Genomic DNA, 25758 nt, shown 5'->3' on the forward strand with positions numbered 1-25758 from the left:
AACACATTATTCCACCCAGTTACAAATACACTGGCAGAGCAAGAAAATTAAATTGGGGGGGAAGACTTGGCATATTTCATCAGCTCAAAGAATTATGAAATAAAGTTCTAGAGGATCTGCAAACCCAAAACACCACAAAGGTCGCTTATCCATAGCTATTTATTCTGCTAGGCTTAATGACAAGTTTTGCAAGCAAACCATTTGGTAAGAGCTTCATCCTGAAGAAATGAAAATAACAATAGTAAAACTCAGCAGTTATATAAAATCATATATGTTTAAACAGATATACAATTTAAGTGATTAAGTTTTTCCTCAAAGAAAAAAACCTTCTAATTGATACTTAATGAAAAAGAGAGGCTGCTCAAAGTATTTGGGGTGATTCAAGTTCCCACCTTTCTCTCTCAGGGGTAAAAAAAGTTCACAGTCATTCCTCAAAATCCAGAGAATCTTATAATCAGTTTCAGGTCTCTGTCCAACCTGGGATTCATTTTTTTCTTGGCTCCTTGTTTTCAGGATGCTCACTTCTCTTCTGCAAGAGAGAAAATTAGATCCACCTTCATCCCTGTAATGCTTACTGGCCTGAATCCCCACATTGTCCCTTTGATCACACATTTAAAGCCTCTTTGAGGCAGTTCCCAGCCTGTCCATGTATTTCTGTGGTCAGAAGTAACACTTGTTTTTGACAATCACCTTGAGTAAAGCTGAGGACATAATTATGTACTCTATGGACTCTGATATATAGAAGATCTACATACCCCCTCACCAAGATGGAAGAGCGATTCTGAAATTAAAATTGTCCCAGTCTCTGGAGTTTTAGAAAGGGTGAACTTTGCCTAAATTTTCTATTTGTCCACAACTTTCACAAGACATTAAGCAGCAATGGGTCCATTAAAAGCATGTTTATGTCTTTTATATAAAGAAGTGAAGATCTTCAGGAGACCTCTAAAGTGAAAGTAGGAACACTTAACTCATCAAAATTCTTTCCAGTTAGTTAGGAAATTTTATTCTTATACAGATTTCAGCTGCCAATACTAGAGAGCTCTAGAAGATACAGGAATTAAGGAATACCAGCAAGTAACTAAAGCCATACTTCTCAGCTCTTGATGATTTGTAATAAATCTTAACATTTAATTCAACTTAATATTAAAGCTCAGGGGAAATGATATGGAATTTCCTTTTGCTCACTATCTTTATTTTTAAGATACCATGGAAAGTTATGGGACACTCGTCTCGACTTTTGGAGACCCAGTCTATCATAAATCTTTAAACTTACATATTAGTGTTTTTAACAGACTGTTACTTTCATTTTTCTTGTGCTTCAGCATTTCCTGACACGATTGGAGACCACAGGTGGAGTGTTGAAATAAAGCAAAAAGGAGTTTTCTCCTGATGAGATGTCCAGACAGACATAACTAAAGGGATGAGAAGCTACTCATACCCTAGGTATGAGGTTCCATTGTTATATTACCCAGCACAGGGGAAGTACATCCAATCTGTATATTTAATTTTAGTACTTACATTTCATGCTAATTATTTTTCCCCACCTCAGTATATTGTGACCTGAGGAATTCTTTTAAGATAAAAGAATCATTAGAATACTCTCAGTAATATTCTAGGGAAAAAATGAAAAAAAAAATAAAATTGAGAAACAAGTTCTATATTGTTTCACCGTAATGTTTCACCAACATTCCTTTTTCTTTAACCTTTTGGACATTAGGCACTGTCTTTATTTTATATTAACTTCATTTAACTAACAGTTAAGAGTAATTGTAGCCACATTATATCTTCTGTGGTAATTGCCCATAAGAGGGTGCAACAACAGGGTGAAGGAATGGGTCACCCAGCCTTTTTTGACCAAAAGATCTACCCGAATATTAAAACTAGCCCTTCTTTATATTGAGGGTGGCAGAACACTGGAACAGGCTGCCCAGGGAGGTCGTGGAGTCTCCCTGTCTGGAGACATACTCAACCCACCTGGACATAATCCTGTGTCACCTGCCCGAGGTGACCCTGCCTTGACAGGGGATTGGACTTCATCTTCAGAGGTCCCTTCCAAACCTGACTACTCTGTGATTATGCAGTATCTGAAATACAAGTGTACCTTTTTTTCTGTCTCACAGATTTTTCTCCCTTAGTTCCAGTGCAAGTATGTCTTCCAAACCATCTGGAAGGCTGAGAAACAGCTGACAAAGTGAGTTTTCTTTTCTGCATAAAATATTTAAGAAAAAATGGTTTAATTTCCATTTATTTTCTTCATGCAAAGCAAAGATAGATAACCATCCCTCAGAAAAATTCCAGCTGTGTTAGTTTGAAAGCCATCTTTTGAAAACTATGTGTAGTATGTATCTTGTGTGCTTCTATACACAATTATTACTTTCCTTGGTTTTGTTAGCATGTCCTAACTATCAACCGCAACTCCTGTTTTGCTTGGCAAGCCTCCCAACAGTCAACAGATGTTTTCTCCCTCCTGTTTCTTCCCTGAGCAAATGACTTCCAAATGATATCATCTCTCCTTGAGCATAGGGTGACTCCTTTTGTCCCAGGGGTTCTATTCTGAGCCCTGGTGTTTAGAAAATTGGTAAACAAAAAGGACCCCTCTTCTGTGACAGTGCAAGCTTTGCGCCTACAAAATTATACTATGGACCACCAAGGCAGACAGTATAGCCAACCAGGCTTATGTCTAAAGTGTTGGAAGTGTTTTAGTTATGAAAATCTGCAGTACATAATTGGTTTGTACAGCATGCTTCTCTGCCCAATTGTACACATTACTTTTACCTGCTGGAAAGCTTTATTTGGAAGTGATTTGGTGCTTGCCACACACTGTCTTACAATTGCCAATAAGAACCACTTTGAATAAGATTCAAAGAATATGCACAGATCATCTGATGCTACTTCCTTTTTTAATTTCTTTAGTGAAGGTAACATATGATATGGAAAGAAAATCAAGAATTGTCAAGCTTGGGCTAAATTGAAATAGCACAGTTAAGAATCCTGGACGTCTTTTAAGAATCAACTGAACTCTCTTTATTCACCTGGAAATCCCAGTTAGTTAAAAGTAAAATTTTGCAATCTCTGTGTTTGAAATATGTATTTGGTAAAGTACACTAGGTATACTTTCAGGAAAGGACATAAGTATTAGCATTTGAAAAGCACATATTTCCATGTACATTTGAATAATAAACTTCTCAGTTAGGTAGGGCATGGTGCTAACAATGCCAAGGTCATGGGTTTGATCCCCATATGGGCCATTCACTTAACAGTTGGACTCAATGATCCCTCTGGAGGCCTTCCAGCTCAGGATATTCTGTGATTTCTGTGATTTCTGTGACTTCTCTGTCTCCAAGCAATTTGCAATTCTGAAAATGTGATCTGCAAAATGAGCACACAGGAGGAAGGAATTTGTGAAGAAAGAAGGATTCTATATATCTTATATCTTACTGTCCTAGTTTCCCAGCACGGAGAGTTATGGCTGTTCAAACCTGAATACTCCATTCTCTTACATAAAGTTACTCTTCCAGGCCATCTGGCATTAGCAGGACTTCTTATAACCCTTCTCAGAACTGCCCTCTCCCTGTGCAACATGCATCCTCTGGCCTGGAGATCCAAATGTTCAACATAAATCTTAGACAAGAGGAGGAGAAACCCTTCAAGGATTTTCCACTGCCTGAGATTGTCTGCAATGGTGCAATCCTACCATTTCAGCTGGTAGGATCTTTCTGTCTCTGAAGAGTTGCTGTTTGCTGAATAAAAAACCAATCCCTAGCAGGTACACTCTGTGACATTATATTTTACTTTATTTTTAAAATCCTTTACTGACATTGGCAAAGGTGCAGAAAAATAAAAACATTACTTATCCTGACCACTGAGACAGACAGCATTTCAGATTTAAAGTAAGAAGCAGAAATTCCTGGATGTCAGCTGCATAGTCTACTACAGATTCTCTTCAAATAATACATACAGAATCCAAAGGCAAAAGATCAATAGAGACTTACTGCAGGCTCAGGAATAGCAGAAGGGTTTCTAAGACCGCAGACTCTGAGTTGTTATCAGAAACCTTGGCCTGGTTACTTTCTTTACCCACACCTAAGGTGTGGAAAACCAGTCTGGCAGCTTCCACACCAGTGTTGGTCTGGCAAAAGCTCATTCTGTGGTGTGGAGTGGTCCTCACAAACAGCAGCTGTCTGACCATCCTTCCCGTGGCAATGGGAACAGCAGTCCCTACTCTCCAAGGTCTTTCCCTATAACAGACTTCCTGGACATCTGTCCCCATGCTTCCTCTGGCAGGACCCCTCCCTGAGACAGCAAAATTCATGTTCTTTTACATTGCTGAGAAGCACTGGGCCAGTTCTGCTTGGGAATCACCATTTTTAATGACCAGTAAGTGGTTACTTTCAAAATCGTTACTTTTACAAAGGGCACCTATTTTTAATCCTAAAGGCACCAATGTAAGGAAAACCACGAGGTGCCAAGGCTTAGTAGCTAATAAGCTGATTCACTGTCTCCACCTTTCACTATGGTTGAAATCTTAGACTCCAGCTTTACTGCTCTTCAGGGACCTCTGACACATCTTTGAGATCTGCGTCAAAATTAAACAAAAATTTTGTGAGCATGGACCACCTACACAGAGCTAAACCATTTAAAATTAATTTAAATTACTTTTCTGACTATGCAGTGTAAAAATCCTTACTGTTAATACAGTTCAGCTTCTCTGGATTGCAAATTCTCAATTTTATTTAGCATATAAAGCTAAAGCCTGGAATCAGTCAAGCCATTTTTCACTATAAGCAATGGTTCTTCCATTTAATATACACTAGGAATCATCTCTCGGCAAGATTCTCCCCCATCATTAGGTTTTGTTCTCATAACAGAGCTGTTGGATTTGAAACAAAAATGTGGTTCTCTAACCACAAAAATCCAACAAGGAGCACAAAGTAAAAGAATCCTTAAAAGGCTCCTGTTTTTGGTTTTGATTTTAAATATAGTATTAGTAAAGTACTTTTAAAATTAGATATATCAGAAATCTACAAACAGTGTGCCTAATATAAATGGAATGCAGCTTAAAAAAAATCACAAATCTTCATATGCAGACTTCATATGCAGCTACTTTAAAAGTATAATTTTGAACATCAAAAATACAAGGATGAGGAGAAAAGTTATATATCCTTATTCCTTCCCATCTCCTTATTGTGGAAAGTGCTGGCATAACCCTTCAAAGTTTTGGTGTATTCTGAAGAATTTATTACCTTCATATCTATTAAATGAACGGGAAATTTTACCAAAGTTTTGAGCTAATGTCTAATAAAATGATGGATCTCAGTTAAGTGAAATTACCATCCTTCTAAAGATACATTATATATTTTATTGTGACTGATCCAGACTTAAAGTATAAAATCTCCTTCACATTAGTTTTTAGATATGAGTTTAGGGCTCCTGTGGTACTTCCTTAACTGTTTGTTATGAACACGAAGTGTTACCACCTCAGTCACTAAATCACATTGAATTGCCATTGTTCTTGATAATCTATTGGCATATGTTTCATTGTGTTGTATTCTAGAAGAAAATAGAGTACTGAGAATGACACAATGTTTTCTATAAATGCATGTCTGATGAATGCTTTTTGGCAAATTGAATAAAAATCCTAGGAATTTTGATAGCCTTTTTTCATTCCATGGCATTCAAAGATTGCTTTCTAATCATCTGGGGACATTTCTATAAAGTGCATAGTCACACAAATCCATATTTCTGAGCTCAGTGACTTTAACAGAGCTATACAAAAGAAAACAAGAGCCTCTTTTTGCTAAAAAAATGCTAACAGATAAAATAAAGAGTCATATGAAGTAAAAAAGTCACTGATTCAAACTGTACCCCACAGTCTGAATTTGTCCTCTGCAGTGTTTTCCTGATCTACTTTCTACTATGAAATAGTGAAAGACCTGTGGGACAGTCAGACATTTCAACACTCCCATTCCACAGAAAATGAATCTCATTCATAGAAGAAAACCATGAAGATAGCTAGGCTCAGAATTTGCTATTTATAACAATCAAAAATGGTCCTGAAAAGAGGTGTTTATTATTGAGACCAAAAAAAAAAAAAAATCATTGGTGTTGTGCCAGATACATGCTCCGTTTAATTTTTTTTCTCAGACAGAGGTTTTTTAATTAGAAGATTTCATTGCCCATGTAATTGCTTTATTTCTTCCAATTTCTGCCTCTCATAGGCTATCTAAAATGCAGAGCCATGGCACTCAGCCATGCATCTCAGCTTACCACTTCCTCATCATCCAAATCAGGTGCCTGTCCAGACTGAACTGAAGCTTTTCTCTGTTGCACATCTAGAGTTAATTCTGAAGGAAATCCAAGGCTGTGAATAATGGGATGTGCAGCTGTATCAGACTGCAACACAATCAAAATGCTGTTTGGCCATGTGTCCGTCACCAGCTCAATGTGTGACAGAAGTCCTGGATGTTTCTCATAGTGCCTCTGTAGCTGCTGTCTCTCACAGATGCCTCTTGCAGAGGTCAGACAGATCCTGTCAGATCCTGTTCTGGAGACCATTTGTCACAATCCCCTAAAATTTTGTCAGGAATACAAATTCAATTGCCACTCATGGTGCCATTAATTTCCCTATTTCTTATAAAAAACAAGCATTGAGCTTTCTATCTAATAGATAGTCTTGGCTATTAAATCAAGTTCACCATTCAACCAGTTCTGAATAATCTTTCACCATGTTCTCACTGCAGATAAATGCTATTTCATGTCTGATTAAGATGCCCAAATTAGACTTCACTTTTCCTGATGACTAGAATTTTTGCAGTTTAATATCTGCTATCAGAAATTAATAAGTCTTTCCTTTTTTCTGGATCTAGAATAGTTCTGCTTCCAAATAATTTATAGGTTACTTATTCTATTTATTCATTCTCTGATAAAACATTTTTGTTTGTTCACAAATATACCAGCAGCTTCATTCTGTGCTCCATAGTCCTCAAATGGTGAGAAATATAGTAAAAAATAATTCTCTCTCATTTATTATTATTATTATGTACAACCAAACAACAGCACTCTTGAACTGTCCTAGATTTTTTAAATCAGAAATCTATTATGATTTTGTCAATGAGATTTGGAACTCACTTTCTTGGCCAGTCTGTTCTCAAATCTTGCATTGATCACCTACAGGCTTTGAAATCTCACAAAAATGCATTGGTTTATATCTGATGTCATGTCTGTCATTTTTCATAATAATTTCTCATTTCATGTCACCATCATCACTTCTCCTGTAGGAAAAACTGGAGTAGCAACTAAGGAAGGTTAGAAGACATTTATTTTAGTAAACATTCTGATGTACACTTTAACAAGACACACTGCCCTAGAAAAGGCAACAAAATTGGAGAGTTACACCTATACAGCTCAGCAACAGCAAAATCACCAAAAAACATGAATGGCAGAGGCAGACTTATGCACAGCTTACTCTGTCTACTCCCATACTCAGTCCTCTTCCATGAGCACTTCCAGGACAGAACTTTTGGACTTAGCACATAAGGACAAAAATAAATCTTTGACCCCTTCCACAGAAGTATACACATATACAGCTCTCAAGATTATTATGTACTCTCTTTGCCTTTCTACATTTCACAGTTTTAGGATACATTTGGTTTCTTGGAAAGCATCTTACTGAATATCTACATTGTAAGCAAACCTGAAGAAAATGTAAGGCTTTATTTTATTTTTAAGGACAGCCAATAGAAGGCATACAAATTTGCGTTCTTCAATACTGACGCGGGAGCCTAAACTCAGGGAACAAAAAGTGTAAGAAATTTTCCAGATGGACCAAGACGCCCTGTTACTTGTTTAGAATCTCACAACACAAACACTTCAGGTCTAACAGCTGCCAGAATGGGTGTGTTTCTGTGTGGTGCACGCATATGTGTGTGTATCTCTCTCTTGCTCTGTCTTTTCCTATTTTTGTAGAGTCTGTTCTCTGGCTTTACTTTTTTACAGCAGTTTTTGCCAATCCAAAATATGTAGACACTAAGTTAAATCACTCATTTTGTTTATGTGGCAACAAGTTCAGACTTCTTGCCGAAAAATGTTCTTGGCTTTGGACAAAGCAGGCTTTGAGATGCTTCCATCTGTTTTGAATACACCACAAATCGTAGTATGGAAACCATTGCTCTCAACTGGTAGCCAATTTGCTGAATAAACCTATATTAAAAAAAAAAAAAAAAGAAAGTATGATTCAACTGCAGACTATTTTCATATTTTTATATCATTTAATTTCAAAGGAATCCAATCCTTATATGGAAGAACTTTAAATACTTACAAATTTTCTTGCTGGGAAGAGGTAAGTACGTAAGTCACAAAAACTGGTTCTTTTAAATTCATGAATTGGTATTATCAATGAGGGGAAAAGCTTTAGACTCTTGATGTTCTTATATAGTATTTTTCATAATGGGGCCAGAACACTGTTGCAAAGGTAAGCTTTCAATCTCACAGCACTGTCACTTCTTTGCATGCTCTACTACTGCTTGGAGAATCTGAGATAATTTGTGAGTCAACAGTATACACAGTCTTGGAAAAAGGAGGATATTCTCTGCTTTGCCTTTTGTCTGTTGTGGCAATCTTGGCATATCTTTTTAACTCTTCCTCTTTTCTCACTCCCATTTTGTCTTCCATTGCTAGTTTTGGAAAGGGACAAGGGTTTCTTTAACAAGATGGATAGACAGCATCAGCAATAAGGACTCCCAACAAAACTCTTTTCAAACACAGCTCCTTTGGACTCCAGAAGATTATAATCATAGAATCATAGGATATCTCAAGTTGGAAGGGACTCAAAAAGATCATCAAGTCCAATTCTCTGTTCCTCACAGGGAGTTCAGTCTTTCAAGACAGTCAGCAAAATGTGATTTGTGCATATTTGTGTGTGATTTTACATGAAAACTAAATACAGGATTTACTCAAAAGATCAGAGTAGACACAGGAGTAAAACCTTAAGCAATCTTTTTAAATATATCTTTCAACCCACAGCACTGGTGCCCACATTCTGCTTCTAAAATCAAGCATAGAGTGGGAATGTGATCTAATTTATCTTTATGCAAAAATGAGTCTTTCTGACAGGTATTTCTATCTTGTGTTCCCTTCCAAGCATGGTCTGTTTTCAGAGGCACAGCAAACCAATATACAAAGTCTAGAAGTTAAGAGTCAGAAGCAAGGGATTCCGTGACTGTTGTGGTAAATTGCCTGTGATTAAATGTTGTGGCTCATGGCTGTGTTCCAAATTTATTGCAGAAGAACCTGGCTTAGGAGAGCCAGTGATGGAGAAGGCACCTCATACTGCAGCATCTACTAGTAATTCCTAATTTTACTCCATGGCAGATGTGATATAAATGATTCAGCTGAGTTTGAGAATGTCCTGAAGTCTGAACCTTTCAATAGAGCCACAGTCCAATGGCAATGTTGCAAAAACCAAGCTGCAAGCAAAGGCTGACGTGTAACAGAGGTGTTAATAAGTACAAAACATTGGTTTCCATAAGCAATATTTAAAATATACCAGGAGAAAAGTCACTGGAATAAAGATCTTTACTACAGGATTGCAATCATTATCAGTCAGCTCTGTCAGACGTTTTGTTATCTTCCATTCTTTTACACTTAGCCAAAATTTAGAATTATACAATTAGTGCATAGATTCAGTAAAAAGAAAACAAAATCCTGTTCCTTCATTAGAAGCATTTTTTGCTTCCCTTTTGATTCCCTTTTATTCTATCTACATGTTTTTTATGGTTGCAGATGTTGTGGAGTATAACCTCAGATTGTGCAGAAGTAATATCTAAAAGTATGCAAAATTAAATCAAATCTTTGAGGTGCTAATGCTTACAACTAACCTCTGATGCTAACTTTTTCCTCTTTCCTATGTTTCCACTTCATCAAGTCTCCTAGTGTTGCCTGAACCAGAACCCTGAGAAGCAGGAGGCAGCTTTGCTCTGCACCTTGGCTGGAGCTGCTCCTCCCCTCAGCAGTGGCCAACAGGAGGATGCTGCTGCATGTGTGGAACAGGCGGCCATCTGAGGTGCTGGGAGGAGCACGAGGTAGGTACCAGCTGCATACTCTAAAGATATAAAGGAGAAAAGATCTCATTTATTCTACCATGTGTTTGGCAAGATACCCTTGAAAAAACAGACCCAAGGAATGTTAGGATAAGAATTCAATCCTTTTCACAACCCCCATCATATCTTCCATTCTTTGGGCAAAATATTTGTTAGTATTCAACACTTGTTGATCCTTTCTGCTATCAATATTATTAAAAATTTAACTGATGAGATCTTTCATTGTTAAATTGCCAGTGCTATTACAATTTGCTCCCTGGGTGGGGACTTGTCTCTCTTTCACTTTCCAATGAATTACACTTTTTAAAAAATATTTTTTGTAATTTCTTCCAAGGACAACAGCTCATACCTTAATAGCACCCAAATCATGAAGAAAGGAACTAGTAATTAAACCATTAAACCCTCTCACTTCTCTAAATTTGAATAGTATGGGTTACAGAGACCAGAAAGTATTCCTATACAATGAACTGATTAATTGACTCAGTTATTTTGTGACATCACATATATAAACAACTTTATATAGTTCTAAGCATTGCTTAAACCCTTTTGCCTCTGCTAGGATATGTACAAAGTGACCTTACATCAGTAACTTCTCAATACAGTAAATCTCTCATGCCATAAAAAGACTTCCAAATGCCTTCTCAATATGCTGCAATTTACACTTCATCATCTCTGACTATTCCTCAACAGACATCACTACTTAAATCTCCAATTAGATATGTCAAAGCAGGCATCTTTCTGCTATATTCCTAAATTTTTATTAACTTGATGAAATCCTTGGAATCTCTAACTTTACTGAGTCATTGCTCCAGTTTGGCAGTCAGCTGCATCTAGTAGTCCAGGAGCAGGTTGAGGCCCTCGTGTTTACGATTACATCCTTATAAGGCATCTTGGTTCACTTCCAGTTTTTGCTTTTTCCATAAAACTTTCATATTTCAGTGAATGATTTATGCCATCAAACCAAGAACTCTCATTGCTGTTAGCATCACAATGTCATTAGGTAAGAAGTAACATCTGAGATCTCGACTTCCATTTGCCTCCACAGAGTGAGAAGTGAGGAATCCCTCTGTTCTTCCCCACGAGCAGACAGCTGGAATACTAATGACAGTATAGGCTGAGCACAGGATACAAGGAAAGCTGAGCCCCTGGGCTTTCAGCAAGTTGTCAGCTTGTGCTCACTCACACAGTGCTCCTGCACAAACCTGTTTTGCATATCCTTCAGCTGAGCATCAGAAGCCAACAGTTCTTTTATCCTGAAGTTCTGAACTGAAATATAAGTGAGGGAGGGGAAAACTTGAAAGAAAAAGCCCAAGTTAAAAGAGGGCCTGTCCTCCCACTGGCTGGAGCAGAGCATGCTCTCACCAGGTAACACTTGGCACAAGCATGGCTGTCACTTTTCCCCTCCTTTCTCAGCCAAACACCCTTCCACCACAATCTCCTAGCAATCCCTCTAATCACTTCCAGATCAAAAATTTAACAAAAGTGTTTATTTTTCTGCCATGGGCTTCTGCTGCTCAGGCTCTGCTGCTCAGTGTTTGTCTCAGTACCCCAGGATCAAGGGCAGACCAGGGCAAACAGGGCTTTTGTGTGTGTACACTGTGTGCACACGGAGTGCCCTCTCATCGGGGTCTGGAACCACTGCAACACAAATTCTTCTATCAGCATATTGGGAAGTGATAGCATCACCTAGCCATACCCATCTGCTAACCCAACATGCCAAATACAGTGACTTCCTGAGCTTTGCCAGTAGTATCTGCTACCTAGACACAAGAGTAAGCTGTGCACCATATTTACTTAATATAAATCCTGCCTTTTGTTCTGACCTGTCCACATCTTCAGGTTGAAATACTAGCCAGGCAGTGGTATTTAGAAGTGTATATATATGTCTGATTCCGTTTTCATGCAGACAGAACACAGTGAGAAGAGGATTTCAGTGAGAAGAGGAAGGTTTAATTTTGAGTGGCAATTTTATAATCAGACAAAATATTCAAAATGCTAAACTATCTAACTGTTTTTAACAGGCCACTCATCAGAACTGACTAAGAAAAGATGATAAAGTCAAATTTTAAATCACATAAACTGCCAATAGGCTTTTTCTAAGTATCTAAACAAAGCATTCTGGCTGCCCTTTCACTTCACTAATGTGCCATTCCTGTGAATGCAGTTTGCTTTGCGTGCTTTGTTCTCTTTTCCTACAGCAACACCTACTGTTAAAAATACAACTGGAACTTTCAATTACAAGCCCACGAGGTTATTTTTAAGTAACCACTAGCAGTTCAAACTTTCAAAGTGATCCTAATCCTGTTATACAATGTGTTTTGTTTCCCCAACAACCTTTTTAGGAAGCGATCTCCTATCTAAACTTCTCTCTGAGTGCAAAAGACATGAATTAGAGATTTTTAAGACAACTCTGAACCTGATTGAAATATCTGAACTGACATTCCCTGTGGTAGGTCAGTGACAAAATTCAGATGTGGACTAAAGAGTTTTTAAATCCAGCACCCAACCTGACTTAAAATCAAAGTACTAAAATAAAAATCAGATATTCAAACAAGCTAATTTTAACGAAAAATTTGTCTGGTTTTAATTTAGGATTTCAGTTTCAGGGGAGTTTGATCCCAGGTTTTGGATGCCATTCTATTCTTAATTTCACGTAAGCTGTGAGGAAAAGTTTAGTTTTATAATTTAGTGTTCATGCTTTGAAGAAAAATTATATGGAACAGAAAATGGAGGCCTACACAAAGTCCAAGTACAGTGTCCATTTTTGTAAAAAGTTATGTGAATATTTAAAATAGAATAACAAAAAACATGCACTTTGTGGCTTATTAGGAGATTGTTTTGACAGAAGGTTAGTTCACGGCTTCTGTTCCCAGATTTATAGAAACTGACAGCAGAGCTACCACTATTTCTTGTTTTGAGAAAATGCATTCTATGTTTCTCTGTGACTAAGGTCACTGTGTGTCATCATGTTCCCTAGAGCATGCTGCGAGCAAAGTTCAGCTGCAAGAAGCCCGATAGCAGACTGTTTTTCTGAAGTCATGCTCTATATCTGTCTTTTATACCTAGAAGAATTTACAACAAATTTATATATAGATCCACTTTGTGACTATGTCATATTTTGTCTGATTTGATTTATTCATATATTCAAATGATAAGCCATTTAAATGAAACACATAATTTGATTTGAGCCAGCTGCTAAAAACATAGAATCTTATTCTCATAAGTTCGTAAAATGGAGTTTTGCTAACTGTTAAAGATGAAAAAAAATATTTTAAAATCTCACAAATACTTCAGAAAAGAAAAGCATTTTTCATTTCCCTCCCCAGTCTTCCCTGATCCTTTGTATATGGCCCTATATTTCTTTATGCATTGGCCTGAAAAGTCATGAAGATGTGAATTTCCAGAGAGAAAGATTGAATGACAGGATCAGTGAATAGATGGTAGTCCAGTAGCACCACTAGATGTCTGGGTCAGCCAACAGCTCTCAAAACTTCCTGTGAACTTTCCCTTGTCTGAACTGCCACAGATGCATGTCCAAACAATCTCTGTTTGCCCACTCAGTCATCAGAGAGAAGGAGATGTATTCCATACATTGAAACAGGTTGCCCTGAGAAACTGTGGATGCCCTGTCCCTGGAAGTGTTCAAGGCCAGGTTGATGGGGCTTTGAGCAATGTGGCCTAGTGGAAGATGTCCCTGGCCATGGAAATTGGGGTGGAGCTAGATTATCTTTCAAGGTCTCTTCCACCCAAACCTTTCTATGATTCTACTATTTGTTGACTTATGATGTCAGTCCTTAGCAATCCCATCTAACAGTAACGTACTCACGCCTCAAAACCTGACTTTTGTCACCTTCATATAGTAAAATACTTATGTCTCAAACTGGAAAAACCCATAAACTTTCAAGTTCCCTACAGAGAAATACAATAAATGCACATCACAGGACTGTACAGAGGCTGTTTTCACTATCAGATGAAGCAATTTCCTTGTTCAAATTGCCATACCAAACCAGACCCAACTAAAATAAAGAAGAAATATAGGGGCTGAACTGCAGGCCATACACTACCCTAACCATTTACATTGTTTTCCCTTGTACAGTAGACTTCAAAAATATCTTTATAAAAGAAATTGTCACCGGCCTGATTAATAATTTGTATGTCCTTTGAAGCCAACTCAAAATATCCCTTCTCAGCAGGAGAATTTGTGCATATCAAGAGGAATTTTCATGTCTATGAAGTAGTTTAGGTATGCACAGTTTTATTCTACAGGGAATTTAAATTTTGTAAGATTTTATCTACAGAAAGTGTGCCATATTCACCACTATTTTACTGCAGCATAATAATGAATAATCATGTCACAAGGCTGGGTCTGGCACAGATCACAGTGTGCTGTGAGCTTATGATTTACAGAGTTACTTCTTTAATTTAGCTGCTAAAGGTAGAGTTAGAACCTTGCTTGAAAGAAAGCCCACTGCATTCCATGTGAAAATTTCCACTGACTTCAATATGCTTTAGTATAAGCCTTTTCAGCTGAGCCTCTCCAGTGGAGTTCAACTGATGAAAGCATTTGTATGTGGATGTGATTTGCTATGTAAACATATGATGGAATATGCTTTCTGTGGATTCTTTGGCTGGTAACAAAGAATCTGGTAAACATTCACCCCCTTCAGACTGCAGTTTCAGCAACTGAAAGTTTTGTTTTTTCTGAGAACTGTGTGAACAGAAGCTAAAGTTCATAATAGCTCTCTAAACACTGCTGTCTGGTTTCTGTTCACATTTCCATTACCAGAGTTTCTCAGATAGTTTCACAACAATGCCAAATTCCCAAGGATGCATTAGGAAAAGATATAAGTTCCCAGTGAGTGTTTTTTACTACACAGCTCAAGTGTCACAGTAGAGACAGATTTTTACTTAGACACTCACCTAGGAAGAGCAGAATCACCTAGGGAGCCAAGTCTGGTCAATAATAAGCATGCAATAAACTTGCAGGAAGAACAAAGGCTGAATGCCTACCTGTTGTTGTCAAGAAATGGTCTTGAGATAGTGGTGCATGGCTTATCAGAAAGGAGTGTTACAAGAACTCTTTGTGTACTTGAGTTTGCATAGATGCACACAGACAAATCTAGTTACCTGGTATGACTGAACCTTGGTAGATATAACTAAACTATCTAATATGACCAATAATCTTAATTTTCAAATGTTATAAAAGATTTTTAATTAATTTTAATTAGGATAAAAACTTCATTATTTTTAACCAGACACTTCAAAAAAAACTATTACAGGTAGTATAAAAGAATTGCTCTTGCATTTTGACCAAAATTGTCTAGTAAAGCCTATTTTCACTCAGTGAAGAAATACACAAGCAACTAGGGTAGCATTAAGCTTTATCTGAAGGAAAACTTGGAACTGACTTTTCTCTATTTCAGGCTGACGTAGTAGAGAGGCATTTCTAACGATAATTCCACTGATTTTTGTGGATGCACTGCCTTAGCTCGAGTGAATTTACACAGAGAAAAATTATCCCATTTATAAATCAGGCTGCAAGATACAACTTGGAAAAGGTTAAAGACCACCTCTTTCATGCACACCTGTACAAAGCCAACAAAACTGAGAAAGCTATATATAGGGAATGAGTCTCTCCCTGGCTGATGGATAAAAGTTTGTGATAATTTTTGACATTGCTTTCAGCTTAAATTACATTCTAGCTATTAAAGAATAGATATAGGTGCAATTGATATTATTTCACAAACCTGTTTTTCACTGGCACTGACAAGCTCTTCAGTTGAAATAATATTCTCCTTTTACATAAAACAGCAAATTGTTGTTCCAATATCTTGCTTCCCCAGCATGCACAGAATTGATCTCAGCATCTAACAGAAGCATTAAGAATGATCTCTGAAGGAACTAAAAAGCAGAATCTATGAAGTAAATGTAAATGAACCACAGATCATAAGTAATGCTGTCCCAAAGGAAAAAAGAATCTCCAAAAACTTCCAAGGACATAGCTGCTTCACAGATGAGGCCAGTGTTTTGTACTGCAGTAAGATGTAAAGCACACATGCATTCACGTACTATATATAAAAGTTATATGTTACATGACTGTTTCAAGTATAATAATCTTGTGATCTTAGAACTGCTCTGTCTTATTCTACTTGTGTAGACATTCTTAAAAGTCTTAGTGAGGCTGCAGATTCAGCAGGAGAAGACCTAAATACACTTTACAAAAGGACCTTGTAATGCACTTTGAGATTTAATATAAGGAGAAATGGGAAATATGTTTCTATTACTTACAGAGATACAAAAACAAAAATACACAGTTGTGTGTACACACAAGCATACACATACAGAAAAAAAATCACAAATGGCTAGTCCTTGTCCTTAGGTGACCATGTGGCCAAGTGACAAATACAAAAATATTAGGAAAAGGATATAAATATTTTCTCATATAAATTTTTCTCATATAGTTTTTCAAAGAGAAATATTCTCACTTACTTGAAGTATTTTCTATAAAGTTGATTATTTATTATTTCTCAGAAAATCAAAAATTGATTCTCATGCTTTCACTGCCAGAAACATTTAAAGGAAGCTTTAAGGGCAGTTCAGAATCTAGGAAGTGAAAAATACTGCTGCCCAAAAGAGGCATAAAAATGCCAGTTTCACAAAATAAGCTCTGCTAAAGTGATCAGACTGCAGACTGAAAAATCTAGTTCAGAAGTCAAAAATGTAATACCAAACCAGGCAGTACAGACTAGATAGAACATTCTCAGAACAAGACAAAGAGGACAAATTGGCCCAGCAACTGTCTTGAAGGAAATGCTTTACTTGTCTGTAGTATCTCTGAGCTAAAGGACAAATGTTGGAAAGTGACAGAAGCTTCAGATGCCTTCCAAAAGGTGTGTTCAGAAGGCCTTATGTCCCACAAAATCCGCACACGAGGTGCTGCCAGAACTATTTTTAGTTTTGCCTTCTTTTCATTTTTCTACTTTAGTGGTTCAAACCTCTTTGATTTTGTTTCTTTCAAACTATGGTTAAGTTCACTTCCAGTCCAGGTTATTCTAATGTATCTTTTTTTTTTCCAAATATTATGGTTTTTAAATGTCAGTATTTCAGAAATATAATAAATTTATACATATCCTGTAATTTCTTTTAGAATAAGCATAGTGTCTCACATATTTCTTTCAAAACATTCTTTGCCAAAACAGTGACCCTGAGGGTATGAGTCTCATCTATTCATGGAAATGTTTTCTTTTCAGCTGAAAACAAGGGTTCTGTGGTTTCATCCTGTATTGCAACCTTCCAGCCGAAGACGATCTAAGTCAAAACAGAAGGAACAGAAACTCTCATTATCTGAGGCAGCAACTTCTCACAGGTGAGAAATGACAGTGACATCTCCACTCCATTACAATGGCATGACTTGTTACAAGCTTGGCATAGCAAAATATAAACAAATCAATGCACATGTAGTTTTGTTTGTGGAGACAAGCAAAAACTATCCAAAATGTAGCATCCTCAGCTGGCATTACTTGTAGACTGGCTGGCAGCCTCTCCAGAGAGAACAAGGAATACTAAAATACATTCAAAGCTCCTACTTCCAAGGCACTTTACCAATGTGCTAGCCAGGCAATATGGGAAATGGGCCTTCCATATGTGTGTGACACCCTACCAGATTTAGAAGGCAAAGAAAAGGGACTAGTAGAGTTTCATCAAAAGTGCTTATTGTTGTAGATGTATTGGCACATTTTTTCTTTGAAAATTAAAATGTATGTACTCATTCCCAAAGCTCAAAAAATGAAGGCTTGCATCATTTTGGATTGTTCTGCAGTGCTAAGCTAGATGTTTCTGCTCTGTTGGGCAAGGGTAACAGCAGAAAATAAATAGGCAGCATCTTCTGCAGGAGTAAAAGGAGAAGCTACACCACAGGCATATCACCTTCTCTAATTCTATACCACAATTTCCACAATTACCTCTATAATATACATGTGGAATATACCTCTATTCCCCAATTTTCTGCCATTGTTAGTCCCAGTAGAACTGTGCTGTAGACATCAAAGCCTTTGAATTTTGTCAGTCCTGAGGTATCATAAAAGCTACAGTCTTGCAATTCATCTTTAATGAGTTGTTTACGTGGAAATCAAACAGCCATGGAATTTCTTGAAAATAGCCGAGGATCATTCCTAGTTCGTGTCCAGCACTCTATCACTTAAAAACAACTTCTGTGGTCATACATCAACTATCATTGAATGAGATTCATAGCTATAATAAAGCTGTTTACTCTTCCATTCTGAACAGCTTTCGTATTTATGTGCCCCAGCCTATAACTTCTAAAATATATACTATCTCTTATTGCTGCAACCTTGCAACCTGGAATTTACCAGCAGTATCACTAATAAAGTATCATTAATAAATCATAAGGAACTACTCTTACTTTTATTCCTCTCTTAGGAATAGACTGGGAGCCTTTACACACAGCTATCTGAACTTGGATCATTTTCAGATAAATGTATTATTTATGCTCTAAAGTGTCCCAGGAGCCTCCTAAACAGATTTGTACACAGTTAGGATCTGCCTATTTTCAAATGTTGGAAAACTAAGCAAGATTCATAATGGAAAATTTAATTCCAAATCTGCATTTAGGTGAGTCTGGACCATGCATATGGACCCACAAAGTTCATGCTAGCTGCTTGAGAGGTCATTTGACCTTCAGCACGACCACTTCAGGAAAATGTTGACATTTTCATTGATTTTACTACATCTCGTTATTCCTGTATGCCAGTTTGGTTTTTTTTCAAAGATCCCTTCTTGGTCTCACTATCTTTTTTTCCAAAATTATATATTGTTGGTTTGTATTTTAGACACCAAGAGTTTTAGCTCAGTTATAAGATATACTGTTCCATGTAAGCACACTTTGACACTGGATACAATCCAGGATGAAAAACATAAAACCTGGGCTGTCACATCAAAGGATATTCAGTAAATTTAGTCCTCTAACCTTATGACTTTCAGCATTTTTAATTATACTTTATGAGTTAGGATCTTTGTGCATTCAGTTTGTAAAAGGATGCTCTATTTGGTGTAAGAGTTAATCCTTCTATTTTAACCACACTCACACTCTGCTATCAAAACTAAATTCAAGAGCTTATTGTGTGTATTAATCTAGTTTTTAAACTTCTCTGGGATGAAAGACACTGCAGAAATGCAAACCCCTACCTACTTACTTAATAAGAAGCCAGAAAGACTAGGGCTTGCATGACATTTAAATTTGAAAATAATACCATTTTTTCCCCCTTTGTTTTGAACTAACATGCTACTTAAAAATAATCTTTAACTTGCCAATCTATGTGTAAAAAGACCCAAATATGTTAAATAAAATTTCTGGTCTAGTTTTTCTCTAGCCCTTTAAAACAGAGAAATACCAGAAAATCTAATACTTAAATTTAGACTTTTGTGTTTTCAAAGGAACAAGTTGAGACAGGTAACTACAAAAAGATCGAATATTATTAAATTACAGTCACACTATATAGTAATATAGTTATAATTATCTAAAAATGGCCTATCAGACAAAAATACGTGTTCAGTGGTTTTAACTGAAAGTTTATTTAGAATATCTATGGGCTGAATATGAAGATGAATAAATCTGTAGCCCGTATCCTCAATAGATTGGCATTTTACTGGGATTTAAATGCAAGGCTTCCATGACAATAAAAAAGGGGTAATTTTAAAATGTAGCTTGCAAGCAGCTGGGTAACAGCAGCACTGTCATATATTAGATAGCTGAGATATTTGCTAGGGCAGAAAGGTAGCTCTTGAAGCTTGGCTTCATGTGTGTGTAACTGTGGTCTTGTCCCATATTCCTGTTATGGGCTTTTTTATGGCTCATTTGCAAAAACTCTAAAGCTTAAGTGAGAGAGAGAGTGATGCAGACTGTTGGTTCACCAGCAAAACACAACTATCATGCAGGAAAAAAGACTGTTCAATGTCCATGGGGATAAGTGATTTTAATGAAAGGGAGCAGTGAGAGTAACCTCTTTTAGATATGGAGTTTCTAAACTAAAATGATTTTCTAGGATAATGGACAGATGCATATCAAGCAGGCACTGCACCCTAGAAAATAACTGATCTAACATTTGCCAAGCAATCAGACACAATATTTGATTTGAAATGTGGTATAGCTAAATGAAGTTATTTCATTCTGACAAGTAAGCAATGCAGAGAATAAAAAGGCAGAAACCGGACAGAGCTTCTTTCCTAGTAAACTAACAAAAGACAAGAAAGCTTTTCTGAGTTACTCTGTTTACTTTTAGCAACTGACAGGACTCACAACTACAAAGCAAAAAAGGATGGATCTGCTTCATGAATTAGAATCTACCTCTGGAGTATTTTCTACTTTTCTAAAGAAAAGGTCGCCAAAACACATTTTTAATTACTTCCAGAGATATTTTTGTTTCTCTTGTTTACAGCTGTCCCTTATTGAATAATTTAAAAAATCAAATGAAATCTCCTAAAAAACATTTCTGCTCAGAAGCAGTTTTTATATATCACATATTTACCATTTCTTGACAGTTTAATTCCTTTAAATATTGGAATCCAAAAAACTCCTTCATATTAGAGGTTTTTGTTTTTGCTACTTATTTTCCTGTTTGTACAATAAGTCCTTGGACTTAGAAACATGATTAGGATTAAGATAGCTCTAAAAATACCTAATAAAGCAATAACATTTTAAAAATATAAACCACTGTCAATTGCAAGTTTTCCATTCCCCAAAACAGGCAGAATGGGATAGACTGAACCAGAGGAAGTGTTGTGTCCTTCTCTTTGTGTGTATAACTGTAGCAAAATAACATGTCATTATGGAAGACAGAATATAAAAATTTGAAACGTCTAACAATTTCCAACAGGAGCTTGAAGAATCAGTGTCAAGGAAAGGATTCAGGATAAAATTTTTGTGTAGTATTTTGTAGCATTAGTTACATGTGAAATTCAGCTATGGAACCTTGGCTCACATTTTGCAGCAGCCATCTTTGTCCTTGGAGAATATTTAGACAGAGGTGGATTACTGAGAAAAAGAAAAAAAAAAAACATTTGCCACTGAAATGGGAGCTCAGTAACAGAAATGAACCAGAACACTGCACATAAGTTTGTAATTAGGGGCCTGATTCTGCAATAGTCTGAGTATTTCCTGAATGGTTTGGTGCTGAGTACCTTTAACTCATCAAGTGATGTCATGAGTTTAGTTTGTTCAATAACACAGCACTGTGGTGAGAGGAATATACAGAAGGTTATTCAATAGGAGATGTGTTTCAATTGCTATTCAAAAGCAAAAAATCAAGTCTCAGACAACTGGAACTTTTTGGTTGCGACTGCACACATCCTGTGCCAATCAAGCCATTAGAGCACCTCACCTGAATTAGAGAGAAGGCCACTTCATGAATTAAATAGCTGGACAGATGCCCAGCTAAGAATATAGACTCACTTTCACAGTCAAAGCACCCTCACAGCATTAAAGTTTGATGTTGTCCAAGCCACAGAGCCACTTTTCTTGGTACTGATTACAAGGATAATGTGCAGCTGTGTAGGTTGGGCTTGAAAACTGTTCAGATTGGCTCTGAGTTTGTTTTGCTTCAACTGTCTTATATGAAAAAGAAATTTCCCTCATAAATCTATATCTGCAAGCACGCTTCCTTATCACGCATTATGTGTTTACCCACGAGGAAAAATAACAATGTCCTATTTCCTCGAAAGTCCAGATCAACAAGTTCACATAAACATTGGAACAAGTTGGTATGATCATCTCATCGTATATGAAGGAGGAAAGAAACAATGAAATCATAGTGAATTAATTATATCTGATGAGGCACAAGTTCATCTGCCCAGGAGTTAAACTTTTTTCCTCCTTGATTTAAATAGAGCTAGTAGGAAAAGATATTTTACACTTTTAAACTAGGTCTGTGAACTCTATTAAGAAATTTCCGAACTTTCACACCATTCCCTTGTGTCAGAAAAGAATTCTTTTGATTCAGTACATCATTACTAAGAAGTACTGAAATAGAAAATAGCAAGTGCTGCTTTGTTTAGGAAAGGACCATTTAGAGTTTTAACAACAAAAAATGACACTATTTAGTTTTGAAGTATAACAGTGCTGGAATATCAGGCTTATTTTATAGCATTTAATTATCATAGGAAATAAACTCACTGTATAAGAATCATATTTCCAGAATGACAAATATAGAGTAATAAAATGTTATTTTCTATTCCTCAGTCTTCTAGTCAATTTACAACCTGAAATCCGGAAACTTGGGTTGTGAGCTCACACCTCTGATACTTCAAAGAGTGCTTTTCTACTTACCATCACTATTGCCTAAAGCATCAATGCAAGCTAATTTTTCACTTTCTTCTGCTGAACTGGAAAGACCAGAATACAGCATACAGGTACCCAAACTCCTAAGTCTTTTGAGCACAGGTGAACCTTAAATGTATACAGAAGTTGTGAAAGCATTACTTAATAACAATTTCCATCTACAAATAGCAATTTTGGGACATGCAAGCAAGTTCACATTCAAAAATGTTTTATGTCTAGTCAGAGTGAACAAGATTTATTGATTTTTTCCCTCAAAAATATTTTCCAATTTCTTCCTCTTTTAACTGAGTGAAGGATATGAAAATCTACTACATATACACATTTCGTTATGTACGTTCTTGGTTTCAGTCCTCTTGCTGGGTTTAATTTCAAAGTTGATGTTAATTCAATTTCTTATGGAATAAGACCCAGATAAGATGGGATCAAAAGCCTTTTTTTTCAATTAAACTAGACTCTTGATTCTGTGGCTATCTTGTTAAATTAGAAATCAAAAATTTTATCAGTTCCTTTTGCTGAAGTGTAAATTGCCATTACTCTGTTTCATATAATCTATGAAGGTTTTATAGCCATACAAACTGAATAAAGATAATATTTTTCTTGTCAACACCTCACCCAGAAATTACATTTTGTACTTTATTATCACTCCCTATGAAGAACTTCTGTAGAAAACCATAGAATCACAGAATAGTTTGGTCTGGAAGGGACATTTAAAGGCCATCTAGTCCAACCCTTCTGCAATGAGCAAGGATATTTTCAACTATACCAGGTTTCTCAAGTTCCTACATGAACTGTTTCCCCTCACATTAATGAAGGCAAATAGTTATTGAAAATGTCATCACCTAGGCGTATACAGACCTTATTTCAGGTAGATGCAAATAACTGCAGATAATAAACAGAAAATTTATAACTTTTTTTCAGTCACAGATGCTGCATTCTAAGTGAGAAACAAAAATTGGTGAAGGTATTCATGCCCAAATTTTTAAACAAATTTCAGTTAAATTTCTGTAATGGAAAACTATTTTCCTGTGAATTGTTAGAGTAACATACAGAGTAAAATATGTCATTCTTAGTGCATCCAAACTGATTCTTACTCCAGTATTCCTGACATCTTCCACTGTCAGAAGTTTGTAGATAGAAAAGGGTAAAAAGTTTTCATAAGAATAGTTATTATCAGGAGGATCAGAATTTGAACTCAAGTTCTTTCCCTGGATGAAGAATGTATAAGTAACTGGATGTTCAGGACGCTAGCTGTGGTACTGATCAGGATGCCTCAGTGAAAGAAAGAATCATATAGACAAAAGTCCAATCTAGAAATCACTTTCTTCAGATATGATCAATAAGAAAATAATTTATGATGTTCTAATGGGCATGTTCCTTTCAAGAAAGCAGCAAAAAACCAAGGCATGAACAGCAGAAAATATTTTGCAAGAGTTGCAGTGTTAGAAGTGATGACTTTGTTACAACTCTTCTCCAAAAACAAGCAGAATTTGTGTAAATAATTCACCAGAGTGCACAGAAGAGATGTGGGAAGAAGTTTATGTTCTTATGGTCTCAGCATTAATTGACTGTTTCTTGAGTGGGACTTTAATTAATGCTTACTGTTTTATGCAAGCAGTAATGTCCTCTCCTACCCTGCCCTAATTGGGCAAGCAAATGGTTTGTGACTGGTTTTCAAAGTGTTAGAACAAGTGACATCTGGCACTAGTTCCAGTCTGGCTCTTCAAATCAATTCAATATATGCAGTCCATACTTGGCTCCCAGAGATGCAATACAAGTGATTTATCAGGTGCAAATTTGTCTAAAAGTGCCACATAGCACGTTGGATATTGCTTCTAGAAATGAAACTCAGGTGTCTGATATTTAAAGGCTAAAAATCACTAGCTTGAATTCCTACATGAACTGTTTCCCCTCACATTAATGAAGGCAAATAGTTATTGAAAATTTCATTATCCAGGCATATATGAACCTTATTTCAGGAAAAGCCAAGTTTTCCATGTGATTACCACCCCCTTCCTCCTCACACACAAATCTAAAGGCAAACACAGCCTATTCAGAGACTGAACTTTAGCTGACTCTTTTTTTTTTTTTTCCCCAGTCATCATCCTCCAACTGCTTTGATGTTACAAGAGATTACATTGAGGTATGATTAGAAGGGATGCTGGAATTATGCCCACTTCTCCTCCCAGGATTTTAAAGAGAGATGTGAGTAGAACTTTCTGACTTTGGCTAAAGATGAAAGACTCTAAAAATATGAAGTGTGGAAACATGAAGAGCTCACCACACTCTCTGTAATCAAGTAGAGCCCTCACAATTTTATTCAGTGTAATACCTCACATGAGAACCTCCTCAAAGGAAACAGAAAAACAGAATAGTTTTAAAAAGCACATTTAGTATCAGATGTCTAGATCTATTTTGCAAATAATCCAGATAGTGAATGATTTTGTTCAGTTCTTCAACTGAGGTTAAAAATAAAACAAAATAAATATACCTGTTTATTCATAAAAATAGAATCTTAGTGCTTTTTTTTTGCTATCAAGTATCTTGTCATAAAACAGCCCTTCTTACCAGTCAATAAGGACAGCACTTGGAATACAGTATCCTGAAGTGTGATGGTATTATTCCTGAAGAGTAAATAACACACTCTTCCAATACCATCCAGGAGCTGGAACAGAACCCTGTAAGCTGCTGGTCCCATGACCCCATCAAAAGTCTTTGCAGAAAGCAGCTGCTCTCTTGATCTTTGCCCACACCTCATCTCTCACATTTTGCAAAGTCAATAGAACAAAAACCCTTCTGAATGTCTTTACATTAGGAGATGTTTTTTGACTAAATATTGCAACAAGCAATAGAATTGCTGAATATACCATTAGCTAGCAAGCGATTAAATGCAGCATTTAGGGAATTATTTTTTAATAGGTAATAAAAGTGCTAAAATTAAACTTTCCTCAGTCTATCAGAAAATTGTTTTATGCAACTAGTACATGATAAAACTAATTCTCACTAAGATCTGTTGAGAAAGCAGCATTAATCCTGCATTTTGACCATTAGCTAATGTAAAACTTTGCTCAGATTAACATTTAAGAATACTGTGGGACCCATGTTGGGAGCCAAAATAAAAAAAAAAAAAAGAAAAAGTAGCTAAATGTGATTGTCTATTTTTAATTTGACATAATTTTCCCAGATCACCAATAATGGTAGGATGTCAATAGAAAATATCTGTTCTTCATGTTTTATGAGTGCTATGGATAAGTACAGAGCTGAACACATCGGTGCATAGGGTGCAGAGCAGTCATGCAGAGCTTTTTTCCA

The 25758-nt window shown here is 36.5% G+C and overlaps 1 protein-coding gene and 1 long non-coding RNA gene across 8 annotated transcripts in view; one reads left to right on the forward strand and one right to left on the reverse strand.

Annotated features, from left to right (window-relative positions):
• Nucleotides 1–255: 255 nt before the first annotated feature.
• LOC148223328 (uncharacterized) overlaps nucleotides 256–25758 on the reverse strand; it is a 35336-nt gene continuing 9833 nt past the window's right edge. Inside the window, exons 3-4 of the long non-coding RNA XR_015804481.1 lie at nucleotides 2102–2205; nucleotides 256–529 (exon numbers count right to left, since the gene is read on the reverse strand). This is a non-coding gene — a long non-coding RNA (uncharacterized LOC148223328). The remainder of the gene's footprint in view (nucleotides 530–2101; nucleotides 2206–25758) is intronic.
• Nucleotides 8213–25758, forward strand: part of LOC148223329 (uncharacterized) — a 28832-nt gene continuing 11286 nt past the window's right edge. For 3 of the 7 annotated variants that reach the window (XR_015804478.1, XR_015804476.1, XR_015804479.1), the window contains exons 1-4: nucleotides 8481–10079; nucleotides 17348–17463; nucleotides 22351–22520; nucleotides 24545–24651. Coding sequence is in view for 2 of the 7 variants with exons in the window: in XM_088167187.1 (XP_088023313.1) it covers nucleotides 10035–10079; nucleotides 17348–17463 (161 nt within the window). In the remaining 5 variants the exon portion in view is untranslated. The other 4 variants (XR_015804477.1, XM_088167187.1, XR_015804480.1 and 1 more) reach the window with 4 other exon arrangements.

Source organism: Sturnus vulgaris, chromosome 6 (genome assembly GCF_052056855.1).
Source record: "Sturnus vulgaris isolate bStuVul1 chromosome 6, bStuVul1.hap1, whole genome shotgun sequence".
In the NCBI taxonomy this organism is placed as follows: Eukaryota; Metazoa; Chordata; class Aves; order Passeriformes; family Sturnidae; genus Sturnus; species Sturnus vulgaris.